The sequence below is a fragment of the Nerophis ophidion genome, linkage group LG01 (genome assembly GCF_033978795.1).
Source record: "Nerophis ophidion isolate RoL-2023_Sa linkage group LG01, RoL_Noph_v1.0, whole genome shotgun sequence".
In the NCBI taxonomy this organism is placed as follows: Eukaryota; Metazoa; Chordata; class Actinopteri; order Syngnathiformes; family Syngnathidae; genus Nerophis; species Nerophis ophidion.
The window spans coordinates 78145758-78160368 of NC_084611.1; the positions used below are offsets into that span (position 1 = coordinate 78145758).

Below are 14611 nucleotides of genomic sequence, written 5' to 3' on the forward strand. Positions count from 1 at the left end.
TAGCTTGGTCCAATTTGTTATATATTATAACAAAGTGCAGAATGGATTTTAAAACTAATGATGTTCCATAAATTATTTTTTAAATTTTTTCAAAAAGATTTGAATAAGCTAGTTTTTCTCTTCATTTTTTTTCGGTTGAATTTTGAATTTCAAAGAGTCGAAATTGAAGATAAACCATGTTTCAAAATTTAATTTTAATTTTTTTCGTGTTTTCTCCTCTTTTAAACAGTTCAATTAAGTGTTTTTTTCATCATTTATTCTCTACAAAAAACTTTCCGTAAAAGGAAAAAAAATGTACGACTGACTGACAGACAGAAATACACATTTTTTTTATGATATATAGATTTATTTATTAAAGGTAAATCGAGCAAATTGGCTATTTCTAGCAATTTATTCAAGTGTGTATCAAACTGGTAGCCCTTCGCATTAATCAGTACCCAAGAAGTAGCTCTTGGTTTCAAAAAGGTTGGTGACCCCTGGTCTACAGCTTTCTCTGTTGTCGACAGTTTGACACAGTGTCACATTATTTCTGTTAACATTATTTGTGTTGGATTTTGATTGTTCATCTTTAGAGTTTCCACTTCAACTGCTGTGTGTTCGTCAACTGAAAAGAAACGTCAAGCTATGGCCTAAAAGTAAAAAAATGAACATTTTTGTTACTTACGAGTCAACTCAAACTCTGTCAGTGAAGCGCTGCTGACGGTCTTGAAGGTGCTCTTGGCTTTGGAGGAGGAAGATAAATGAGCTAGTCAGTCAATTCATGGAGCGAGTATTATAATGCCATGCAACAAAAGGGGTTTGAAAGGAAAACGGGACATCAGACACTTGTTTAAACAGCCTCTTTGACACAAAAGCCCACGTTAGACGATGCAAATCTTTACTTTATGTGTGCAAAGAACATACTAGAAAGGTATTGTCACGCTGTAGTGAGTAGGGTTATGTATTTTTTAGTATGCAGCCATGATGCAAATTCTGTTTTATGTTGCCTGTTTAACAAAACAATACGAGTGATAAACAAATACAAACATGTAAGCCTTTACTTTTTGCATATTTTCTATCGGACTGTATCTCAGCTGGGCTTCACGGTGGCAGAGGGGTTAGTGCGTCTGCCTCACAATACGAAGTTCCTGCAGTACTGGGTTCAAATCCAGGCTCGGGATCTTTCTGTGTGGAGTTTGCATGTTCTCCCCGTGACTGCGTGGGTTCCCTCCGGGTACTCCGGCTTCCTCCCACTTCCAAAGACATGCACCTGGGGATAGGTTGATTGGCAACACTAAATTGGCCCTAGTGTGTGAATGTGAGTGTGAATGTTGTCTGTCTATCTGTGTTGGCCCTGCGATGAGGTGGCGACTTGTCCAGGGTGTACCCTGCCTTCCGCCCGATTGTAGCTGAGATAAGCGCCAGCGCCCCCCGCGACCCCAAAAGGGAATAAGCGGTAGAAAATGGATGTATCTCAGCTTCAAGAGGTAAATGCGTTGCAAACGGCGACATTCACCTACTTGTCATGAGGGCACTCGAGCTGGTTGCGCTTGTCTGGGCCGTTTCAGCAGAGGAAGACGTGTTTGACGGGAGTTCTCGGTAATACAGTCGATATCCTGTCAACACCCCGTTGACGCTGTCCTCGCTAGGAGGCTGGGGACAATGCAAAGTAATGTAACTGCTTTGCTTCTTAACAAGTACATTTTCCAGGAGTGCTATCTTTTCAACTTTAAAGGGGGATGGACAGAGTGAGGAGGAAAAGATGAGGAAATGACTTTGTTTTCATAAAGCGAGGAGAGAAGTATAAACTCTCTAGTCTTTTCTACCATGTCCTTTTTGTCCATCCTTCCAATCATCACTTCATTCCAACATTTCCTGCTTTCATAAATTATGCATCAAACATACGTGGGGAAAGATTCCTCCAGGGCTTTTAGCACCTCAGTGAATTATTTACCTGTGTTTGGACGGTACTTAAAATGTGTACATGCCAGAAGCATCTCTGGGGTCAGATAATGGCCGTTTACCTTCCACTGCACCAGCACGGAGGTCGTGGTTGACGGCTTGACGGAGAGGATCTCAGGAGGCCCGTCAGGAACTGGTACACAAACAGAGGGAGGAGGGTAAACAAAGGTAAACAAACACAATTAGTACTTGTACTTAGGGTTGTGTACCATTCACATTGGAACATATATGGTATCGATGAACTGATACAGGGTACCAAGAGTACCAATTTTGTGTGTAATAATAAATATGCATTATTTTTCGTAATAAAATCTAATTTTCAACTGCATCATTCAAAGATGAGCTGATTATGATAATTGTTGTTCTGTTATATCTTGTTTTATCGTCATATTTCTAAGCATCATTTGCAAGTATGACATTAAGTCGCAATTGCAAGTCCAAGACCTGAGATGGCAGTAGTGTATAGATTATGGTGTACTGTTTTGTTTTTTGTTTCGCCCTAAAAAGTGTTGTTACTGTAAGTATTGCACTTACTGCACACCAGCTGTTTGATTGTAACATGCATCTCAATTGGAGTTTTTCTTCAAAAAAATGACGGTGTTTAAATTTAAAAGTTAAAACCACTAAAGCTTTTCAGTAGCATGTCAATAGCAAAGCCAATGTATTTGAGCATTAATCTAGCGCAGGGGCGCTCACACTTTTTCTGCAGGCGAGCTACTTTTCAATTGACCAAGTCGAGGAGATCTAGCTCATTCCTATTTATAATTTATATTTATTTATTTATGAAAGAGACATTTTTGTTAACAAGTTAATGGTGTTTAATGATAATACAAGCATGTTTAACACACATAGATTCCTTTCTTTCATGAAGACAAGAATATAAGTTGGTGTATTTGATTCTGATGACTTGCATTGATTGGAATTAGACAGTGGTGCTGATAACGTCCGCATTTTCAAATGGAGGAAAAAAAAAGTCCTCCTTTCTGTCCAATACCACATGAAAGTGGTTGGATTTGGCATCTCATTTGTCCAACTTGCATACTCGTTTTTAAACACTTTGTTATGAGAGTAGCATATGTGTGTGGCCCTTTAATGTCTGGCAGCAGGTGAGTGACGTCAGTGAGAGTGCGGGTGGGCAAGCAAGTGAGAAAGCGGTCGCTGAGGGCGGGGGAGAAATACATTGGCATCAAACTCCGTAGCTTGCTAGCTTGTGCACGCTAGCTTTCTGAGACTCTTATTTTGTTAGCACAGGCAGGATGAAACAGGTCTTTTATGGTGAAGACAGGAACTGTGCAGTCGGTCTTTAGAGTTTTGACAGTAGGTACGGAGTCTCTAGAAATAAAATTTGTTTCTCTGCGTCCGCCCTGTTAGTGATTTTTTTCTTAAATATGAGCTCGCAGCAGCCAGCGTCATCTCACAAGATCCTCGGGTGCCGAGAATGTCAAACAACTGACGAAAGTGAAGTCTTGGTATGATTGATGATTGCTCATTTTTATGTCTATTTTTTAATGCCTGGCTTGAGATCGACTGACACACCCTCCGAGATCGACCAGTCGATCGCGATCGACGTAATGGGCACCCCTGATCTAGCGTATTTGTCAAAAAGAGTAGCCTGTCTTGAAGCATTTATCCCGAGTCAATTTCTTTGTTGGCATTGTAGATTGCAGCATTACCGAAAGGTATTTCGGCCAAGTCCGCTCTCAGTGCTGCTGGAGTGATAGCCAAGTGCCGAAGTGCAAAAGAGCTGGTGTTGAGTCATCAACCGGAGTGACCTCATGAGCACCCCAAGTACTGAATTTTACGTAAATTGGTGCCTGGTAGTACCGGAGGGATACACTAGGTGCCAAAAGACTACCAAGTTTGGGGCCAATTGCTACTTGTACATTTATTTTCACTATTCCAATATTCTCTCATAAAGTGGCCTGGGGGATTTCATTAAGTAAGGCTCGTAAAGTAAGTACTTTTGTTTCGATATTAATTATTTTTTATTTAATTTATTTCCAACATACAAAAATATTATTTTCAATATAGATACAAATTCGAACCAAAATAAAAACTTATGAGAATTTATGTCGTAACAATGAAAAAAAACAAACAAAACATATTATGGCTGCATTAAAAGGTAATTACAGCCCCCTACTACGTTTTGTTCACAAGGTGTGAAACAGAAGGCTTTTTATTGTTTCCCTAAACACCTCCTGTGATTAATTAGGGCATTAGTCGAGAAAATATGGTATTTGTTACATGATTTATCTTCTTTTAATTCTCATTAGCTGCCACAGTCAAAGTACAGCCTCTCACCATCCTGCAAGGTTGTGACCGCCTCCGTTTCCTTACTGAGGACGCTACTTCCAACATCGTTGGTGGCCAGCATTCGCAGCTTGTATGAGGTGAAGGGCTTCAGCCTGCACAAACACATGCATACGTTATTTTGCTTAATAGTAACAGAGTAATACTGCGATGAGGTGGCGACTTGTCCAGAGTGTATCCCGTCTTCTGCCTGAATGCAACTGAGATAGGCTTCAGCGACCCCAAAAGGGACAAGCGGTAGAAAATGGATGGATGGATGGTAACAGAGCAATACCAATAACAATAACAAAGTGCTGTGTCTTTATATGAGTATTAGCAGTAGCAGTTAACCAACACATTGCATCTTTGTTTAGATACAAAAGCACCGTAAGTATGAATATTTTGGATGGAACTACTAAAAAATGACACCAGTTTTAAATGGCAGAAGAGAGCTACAAGAATTATTACTTTAACATCATCTCAACCAATTTAACAGTATCACATCAATATGTCTTCCTCTGTACATTAATAAGAAAAAAATGTTAATAATAAAATCATTCCCTTCAAACACAAACATACTAATTGGAGTATTGTGCTAATGCTAAACGGTATCATGCACTGCAGTACAGTTTCAAATACTGTGTATACCAGGGGTCACCAACCTTTTTGAAACCAAGAGCTACTTCTTGGGTACTGATTAATGCGAAGGGCTACCAGTTTGATACACACTTAAAAAAATTGCCAGAAATAGCCAATTTGCTCAATTTACCTTTCATAAATTACAGTATATAAAAAAAATGGGTATTTCTGTCTGTCATTCCGTCATACATTTTTTTTCCTTTTACGGAAAGTTTTTTGGAGGGAATAAATTATGAAGAAAACACTTAATTGAACGGTTTAAAAGAGGAGAAAACTCGAAAAAAATGAAAATTAAATTTTGAAGCATAGTTTACCGAAATAAAGAAGAAAACTAGCTAATACGAATCTTTCGTAAAAAAAAAAAAAAAAAAAAGTTATGGAACATCTTTAGTAATTTTTCCTGATTAAGATTAATTTTAGAACTTTGATGACATGTTTTAAATAGGTTAAAATCCAATCTGCACTTTGTTAGATTATATAACAAATTGGACAAAGCTATATTATCTAACAAAAGACAAATCATTATTTCTTCTAGATTTTCCAAAACTAAATTTTTGAAAGAAATTTAAAAGTTTTTGAAATAAGATTTAAATTTGATTTTAAAGATTTTCTAGATTTGCCAGAATATTTTTATTTTTTATTTTAATCATAATAAGTTTGAACAAATATTTCACAAATATTCTTCGTTGAAAAAATTGTCTTTCTGAAAGTTATAAGAAGCAAAGTAAAAAAATTAATTAATTTATTTAAACAAGTGAAGACCAAGTCTTTAAAATATTTTCCTGGATTTTCAAATTCTATTTGAGTTTTGTCTCTCTTGGAAATAAAAATGTCGAGCAAAGCGAGACCAACTTGTTAGTAAATAAATAACATTTTAAAAATAGAGGCAGCTCACTGGTAAGTGCTGCTATTTATGCTATTTTTAGAACAGGCCAGCGGGCTACTCATCTGGTCCTTACGGGCTACCTGGTGCCCGCGGGCACCGCGTTGGTGACCCCTGGTATATACAGTATGTGTAGTACAGACAGTAATTCAACTGCAATGAGGATACAGTCTTCTACTTAACCCCCTGCTGTCACACCTGCAGGCTCTTTCTGCTGACTTGTATAATAAAGAGCCTGAAAGACAACACGGAGGAATCTGTCAAGCCTAAAGACACGTGCATAAATAAGGAACAAGGAGAGGCCCCGTGGGGTTGTGGGTACTGTAGGACTGAAACTTCAAAGGCGTCAAGTTTTGAGATGGTCTACAAACAACACACTGGGACAATGTTGAGGACAATGTGAAACATTTTTACGTGTCTGATTGTTGCTCAGGGACGTAAACACTCAGGATGTCATCACCAGTGACAAAGGTATAGCGAGTGAGTGGGAGCCATCTCTTCTTTTAGACAAGGTACTGCTGTAGTTGGCGCCGTGATGGAAGATATTGCCTACCTGTCTATGGTCCATGTGGTCTGGTTGTGCGGGAGGTCCACCGTATGAGTGGTCCAATCCCTGTCGGGCAACTCCTTGATCTGTACGGTAAAGTACCTCAGGGGGGAGGAGCCTGAGCTGCCGGTCACCCACTGGAGGCGAAGCTGCCGCGCTTCAACGCCATCCTGGGGAACAGACAACTTCCTGGGTGGTTGGGGACGCTCTGCATAGAGGAAGACGAAGGAAGAAGAGGTAATAAGGAAGGAGGATGATGAAGGTAGATAGAAGACGGAGGAAGAAGAGGGAAGAAAAAAAAGGTTGTAGGTAAAAAAATGAGGAAGAAAGAAAAAAAAAGGTTTGAAGAGGATGATATGGAAAAATGGACAAATGAAGAAAAAAACGGGTAGAAGAAAAAAAGGGGAATAAGAAAAAGAGGAAGGAGAAGAAATGAAGAAGAAAAAGAAGAAGGATGAAAGAGGAAGTAAAACAGTAAGAAGAAAAAGAAGAAGAGAAAGAAGGATGAATGAGGATGAGAAATAATAACAGTAATAAGTAGTAATAGAGGTAGAAGAAGTAGAGGATGACAAATAATAAGATGAATGAGGAAGAAACAGGAAGAAAAAAGAATGATAAGAAGAGGAAGAGGGGGAAGAAGAAGAGGAAAACAAAGATGAAGAAGAAGGAAAAAGAAGATGTAGATGAAAAAGAAGAAAAAAAGGAAAACGAAGAAGAAGATGTAGAGAGGGAAACACGAGATTCAGTAACACTGTTAGTTTCTCTGTATTTTTCACAACACGATGTTATCATGACAACAAAGGTACAGCACTGGCAGGCAAAAATTATAGTTTATATATTGTAAAAAGAAAAGAACAAAGATGCACCAAAATATGTAAAAAGGCACTTTTTAAATAAATACATGTATCTATCTATATCCATACAAATATATACGTATACATATATATTTATATAAAGATATATATATATATATATATATATATATATATATATGTACATACACACACACACACACACATCAATTAATCAATCAATCAATCAAAGTTTACTTATATAGCCCTAAATGACAAGTGTCTCAAAGGCACAAGCCACAACAACATCCTCAGCTCAGATCCCACATCAGGGCAAGAAAAGACTCAACCCAATGGTTAATATATATATATATATATATATATATATATATATATATATATATATATATATATATATATATATATATATATATATATATATATATATATATATATATATATATATACATATATATACATACATATATATATATACATACATACATATATATATACACACATACATACACAGCATACCATATTAAAACAAATACAAGACAGATCTATTTCCTGTACAGTATGTCCGTCTTAGTGACAATGACTGGTGGTAATAATTCATTTTCCATATCATTAAGATGAAAGCTTGTAATGAGAAGTGTATACATCATGTAAGTAGTATACAGTACAGTGTATATTAGCAGCTGGACCGCCTGATGACCATGCTCTTTAAAATTAACATCATAACTCCTCCTCTATGGTTTGCTGACACACCCAACCTTTTTAGACCCTTTTCAGGTCACTAGTGTTTGAGAGTGGCAGGAAGAAAAGCTCTGACTTGCATGGGGAGATGACGTGAGCCATTTTCAGACTTCTTTCGATACATCGCTGTATCGATACAATACATTGCAAAATTTTGGTATTTTGTAACACTTTAATCTTGACTAAAAATTGGGGCTGTCAAAGCATTAAAGTATTTAATTGTGATTGATTGCAATTTGTCTGTAGTTAACTCCTAATTATGGTGGTGCTGTGGTCTAAATGAGCATTATTTGCGGAGATTTGAAAGTGTATTTCAACACTTATCTTGGACTAAGAGATGATAGAAGAAAATTGCTCCTTTAAAATGAAAAATAGGGAGCGACAAGTTCAACTAAAGGGCCTGACATAAATGTTAGTTATTCATACAACACAACACATATTCATCTAGCTATGAATTATGGACAGGAGGTTGTCAAGTTTTCAATTCTGCCACGATTCATATGCTCGTGATAATGCATTAGGGCCTTGAATGACAAGGAGCACGTACATTTACAGTACATCGCCATCATCAGCACAAAGACGGTCACGCTTGTCCTGATGAAATAAAACAAGACGACACAGCTGCAGCCCCAAAGATGAGTCTCGGCAACAGGTCGCCATTGTGTGCATCAGCATGCTCTTCAATTAGAAAATGAAATATGGCTGTGTAGCACTTTATTGATTCACAACACACACAAAGACACAAAGTTTCTCTCTTCAAATGGAATTAAGACATCTGATTGGTCATGGAAGGTTCACTTAACGGCTGGAAGATATAACAACATCAAAATATATCCCCATAAACATGTAATCGATATCAATTAAAAAAATGCATTCGATAAAAGGTTCGATAATTTTTGTTTTCTTATTCTCCATTATCAATCTAAATAGATAGATAAAGAGTACTTTGAATGAATGAAATGGAACTAAGATAGAGGAAACATTAAAAAATGTGGGGTCTTTTTGATCAAATGTCCAGTTTGTTTAACCCCCCCCCCAAAAAAAATCTGGTACTTTAAATAGAAAACACAATTTCAGTAGAAATTTCATGTGACAGTGTAAGGCTGAAAAATCGAAAGCCAAAGTGAAATGCGTCAAGTATCAAAATATATGACTCTTGGGTGTATGCTGCAAAATGAGCAAAAAAATGCTAACCGGCTACCATTGCCATGCTAACAGTTAACATTCGCAAGGTAATAAAAACATGCAACTCTTTGGTGTATAGTTGCAAAATGAGCAGAAAAAGCTTAAGAGCTAACATTAGCAGACTAACAGTTTGCATGCATGAAGTAACAAGATGTACCACTCTTGGGTGTATACCCCCGTGAGCAAAAAAAAAAAAGCAAGCAAGCTAACATTACTATGCTAACAGTACCTCCTGGTACCCCAGTACCTCCAACACCCTCAAATCTAGATTCCAAACATCCCAGGACAAGCTAGTGCGGTTACTTTTAGACCTCCACCCCAGATCACACCTCACTCCTACCCACTTCTCCAAAGTGGGCTGGCTCAGGGTGGAGGACAGAGTCAAACAACTTGCACTGAGCCTAGTCTATAAAATCCGCTACACCTCCCTCATACCGAAGTACATGTCAAACTACTTCCTTAACGTAAATGACCGCCATAAGCACAACACCAGGGGGAGCTCCACAAACCATGGTAAACCCAGATTCCGATCTAACAAAGGTCTTAACTCATTCTCTTTCTATGCCACATCAATGTGGAATGCACTCCCAACAGGTGTAAAAGTAAGTGCATCTCTATCCTCCTTCAAAACCGCTCTAAAACACCTCCTGGCAACTTCAACCCTTTACTAATACCCTCCTCCATTCACATCCCATCTCCCCGGATTGTTAACAACCTAATGTGAATAATAAAATGTTTTTCTAATGTATTTACTTGTTCTTATGCTATCTGAACTCACTATGTTCTCTGCTCGCTGTACATATCCTACTAAGTAAGACCTACAATGTCCACTTCTCTGTTGATGCAATTGTTGATGACTGAAGCACTGATATCAACTAAAGCTCCTCATACCACCCCCTGGATTGTATATAATGTAAATAATTCAATGTATATACTATGATGATTAACTTGTGTGATGACTCTATTATTCTGATAGTATGTTTGTACCATGAATTGATTAACGTGGACCCCGACTTAAACAAGTTGAAAAACTTAGTGGTCAATTGTACGGAACATGTACTGAATTGTGCAATCTACTAATAAAAGTTTCAATCAATCAATCAAAAAGCATGTGTGAAGTAACAAAATAAATTACTCTTTGGTGTATAATTGCAATATTAACAAAAGTGCCCGCAACCTAACATACTAACAGTTAATACGTTTACACATGTTAACTGTCATAATGGGGTGGGGGGTAGCAGCTTGCTGGGGGGGTCGTTCTCCCAGGAAGGCAGACGAACTACTCGGGACAAGGCGTGTAGGTAAAAACATGATTTAATCTTGACTAAAAAATGTTGCAAAAACAACGGGTATAAACCAAAGGCGCGCACAAGGCAGAGGCAAAAACAACTTAGGACATGACACAAACTAAACAACGCGATAAACTGTGGCTTAAATAACAAAGAAAACTTACGTGGCAGGACAAGAGCAGCATGAATCAAGCATGAACAGAATGTGAAAAGAACAATGACGCCAGGCCGACTGACTGGCAAAGACGAGCTTAAATACTGCCTCTGATTAGTGCTTGGGAAGCAGGTGTGCGTGCGAGCACTAATCAGAGACAAGTGAACACAATGAGTAATCAAGGTGACAAAACAAACAAGGAAGTGCAAACAGGAACTAATGTAGTCGTCATGGAAACTGAAACAAACAAGGGTGCACAAAGACAGGAACTAATGGGAGTCCAAAACTAGCTGAAAAATAAAACATAATCCAGACCACAGAACATGACATTAACTGTAAGAAAATCTACTACTTTTGGGTGTAGGCCTATACTCGCAAAATGTGCAAAAATACCTACCATGCTAATAGATAACATTAGCATTAGCGGTTAGTATGCAATAGGACAAATATACGACTCTGGAGTGTATCCACGGAAAATGAACAAAAAAGCTAGTTAGCTAACATTAGCATGCATAAAGTAACAAAATACATGACTGAGGTGTATACCTGCAACATTTTAGGAAAAAAAAACCAGCATGCAATTCCCTAATTTTAGCAAGGAGCATTTTGACCTTGTAACTATTTTAATCAGTTAGGAAATATAGAAGTAGGTACACTTTTTAAATATAGTTTTTTGATTGGATTTTTATTAGTAGATTGCACAGTACAGTACATATTCCATACAATTAATCACTAGATGGTAACACCCGAATAAGTTTTTCAACTTGTTTAAGTCAGGGTCCACGTTAATCAATTCATGGTAAGATAGTATTGGAGGATAAGGGATAAGGAGTAGTGGGAAATCCGGGAAATTTTTGTACATAAAAATGGAATGTCCTCAATAAGTAGACTGGTGAAAAACGTTAGAAAAATGTAATAGTTTTGATTGATTGATTGATTGATTGATTGAGACCCTATATTAGTAGATTGCACAGTACAGTACATCTTCCCTACAATTGACTACTAAATGGTAACACCCAAATAAGTTTTTTAACTTTTTTAAGTAGGGGTCCACGTTAATCAAGTCATGGTAATGAAGTAGTTGGTAGTTGTAGTCGAAAGAAAACATTAAATTGTGGAACAATTGCTATTGAAAAGTGGGAATTCTGAGAACAACGGGAATTATTGGAACTTAGAAAAAAGTTGCTTTGAAAGTGCAAGATGAGTGGAATGTTTGAACCGGTGGAAACATGTGGGAAATGCGCTTAAAAATGACCCGTTTATTTTGAAGGGAAATAATGTTACGGAAAATGCTGAATTCCTGGAAATTTGGGAATTTTTGGAAAATTAAAATATGGTGAGACACGTGTCATGAATGAGCCGAACATTTTTGATAAGTGGAATTGTTTGAATTGGGGGAGAAAAAGTCAGTACAGTATCAGTGCAGTGTCAATGCAGCTAGTAAGCTTGCCAAACACTCACCGAGGCTTCATTTATCCATCACGAATGAGAATAATCAATCAGAACTGCTCCAAATGAGATGTATTTTCCATTAACGTCTTATGTTAGTCCTGGTCCTTTTATGTCCTCCTCAGCCTTGTACAGTAAGCATCTCTCTCTTTATAACACGTCTCTTGACACTCGCACTCGTGCACTCAAAGAGCCAATTTCGTCTTCAAGGGATTCATTTGGCTTATTCGCCATCATTAAAAAAAAAAAAAATCCTCAATGAGGCCATTTTGTGTATCTCGGGGTGAGAATGGACCGTTACGTCAGTGAAGTGGAACAAAGCGCCAACGATTGGCGATGGAGAAAAGCAGATCGTGTGTTATGATATCTGATCCAATTAAAGTAAACGAGAGAGGCCGACATCACTTAACTGTTGTGTGTTTAGATAATAGAACATGAAGGCATTTCAATGACCACACAGCCAGGGAGCCATAAGTACTGTGACATATGACAAAGAGTCTCAAATGTCTGCACTAATTAGTTTGCACGTACAGGATATGTAACGGACGCCAGCGAAGTCAGCGGTGCGTGACAACATTGAGTCAACATCATTGCCCAATACTTCAGGGGGTGTACTGGTCAGTGGGTGTTTAACCTGTTGGCTAAACTGTTAATCAGAGACGACGTGTGGTCGCGGGTTCAAGCCTGGCGTGTGCAGGGCTGGATGGCGCATAATGACCACTGTTTCGTAAATATACAGAACATGCAAACTCCACACAGAAAGAGCCCGGGATTTGGACACCCCTGATGAACAATATTACAGTATATGTGACAGCTGCAGTACAACAAGTTAAAGTTAAAGTACTACTGATAGTCACACACACACTCGGTGTGGTGAAATTTCTCTCTGCATTTGACCCATCTCCTTGTTCCGCCCCGTGAGAGGTGAGGGGAGCAGTGAGGAGCAGTGGTGGCCGCGCTCGGGAATCATTTTGGTGATTTAACCCCCAATTCCAACCCTTGATGCTGAGTGCCAAGCAGAGAGGTAATGGGTCCAATTTGTATAGTCTTTGGTATGACTCGGCCGGGGTTTGGACACACGACCTACCGATCTCAGGGCGGACGCTCTAACAACAAGAAAGGGCGGGATAAAATAGAGAGTAGACCCAGCAGAAAATGTACATTATAAACAAAGAGAAGTAGCTAACATAGAAGCGGTCAGACAAATAAAAAAAAAAAAACTTAAGACTTTCCGCGGGCCAGATTTTGGACGCTGTTTGGGGACCACTGGTTTAGAGCAAAGGTGTCAAACTCAAGGACCGGGTGCCAGATCTGGCCCGTCGGATCATTTTATTTGGCCTGCGAAAGCCTGGACTTGATAGGAATCAGTATAGTACTTTATCTTTCGATCTAGCTCCATTTTGACAGGAAATAAATACATGTACTGCATACTTTATTATTATCTAGTAATGCAACACATATTAGACACTCTAAAAAATGTTTGTTAAAACTTAATACTTAAATATTTGTATTACTTGTGATTCCAAAGCAAGTTATCAATCAAATTATCAATCAAATGGTACACGGCCAAACTCATGTACTGTATGAGGGAAAAATATGATCAGAACAGCCCAGTCGTAAATATTGAACATGTTTAATATTCCTGATTGTAACCGATTATCGAGACAAATCCACTCTGAACACATCTCAGACCACAAGACGATCAGACAACCTTACAAAACATGAGCTCATTGGTCGGAAGTGCAAAACATCGGGAAAAAACAGCCAGATTGTCTTTATGTGTGTACCCTGCTTTAGGCTCAATGCTGCATGAAGAGGAGGAGGGGAAAGGGACTTGGGGGCGAGACTGGAGGCTTGTGAACAGCACCGCCGAGCAGATCGAGGAATAATTCCCAAGAAGTCAAATAAATGCGTCATCGAAACATATTTGGGGAGGACTAATGACTGTAAGAGTACATTTTATTCATAAAGTGGACCTATAATGCAAAACCAACTTTGCTTACTTATTGGTACCTACTGTTGTGTATTTAGGATCCTATTTCATTTTGTTGTGGGGCACACCGGCTCGTAAATGCACATGCATCCTCCGCTGTTTCCATTTTTAATCCAAAGTAATTTATAGTTCGAAAACTAATCTGTCAGTGGACTCACTATGGAAGCTGTGAAAACAACAACAAAGATGGCAAGGAGAAGACGATGTCAAAGTGGAGGCACGTAAATAAAACCGCCCACAAAATGGGGCATCCTGAAGAGACAGCAGAAAGCAGTTTAAGGATGGTCTGTAATACATAATCTATGCAACATTTTGACCAAAGAACCAGCATTACTTGTTATGTAGACCACAAGGAAGTGTTTTAATGTAAAATAAAATTATAATATGAGCCCTTGAAATGAATGAAAATAAATTGGGCTCCAGCAGAAAGGGCAATTTTCTCATGCAGAGCAAAAGAACAGGTGCTTGAGCACCACAGGGGGTCAATCTGTGCACGAACCTGCTTATTTTACTCTGACTTCAACCTTTTTCACTTTTTGATATACCGACAGTACTGTGCTTCAGGCTTAGGCCATGATGTTTGAGAACACATAACCAGAAATAGGTTGTATTCACCCAACGTCACGTCCGCCTCATCAAATATGCGAGACTTAAAGTGGTGGGCCAGCGAGCGTCTGTTGTCAGAGCATTCA

The 14611-nt window shown here is 38.4% G+C and overlaps 1 protein-coding gene across 1 annotated transcript in view; it reads right to left on the reverse strand.

Annotated features, from left to right (window-relative positions):
- The window catches only part of LOC133560173 (protein sidekick-1-like), an 849418-nt gene that overhangs the window by 45801 nt on the left and 789006 nt on the right, over window positions 1–14611 (reverse strand). The window contains exons 30-34 of the mRNA XM_061912393.1: window positions 6306–6507; window positions 4243–4346; window positions 2004–2074; window positions 1500–1632; window positions 665–721 (exon numbers count right to left, since the gene is read on the reverse strand). Coding sequence (XP_061768377.1) covers window positions 665–721; window positions 1500–1632; window positions 2004–2074; window positions 4243–4346; window positions 6306–6507 — 567 coding nt within the window. The remainder of the gene's footprint in view (window positions 1–664; window positions 722–1499; window positions 1633–2003; window positions 2075–4242; window positions 4347–6305; window positions 6508–14611) is intronic.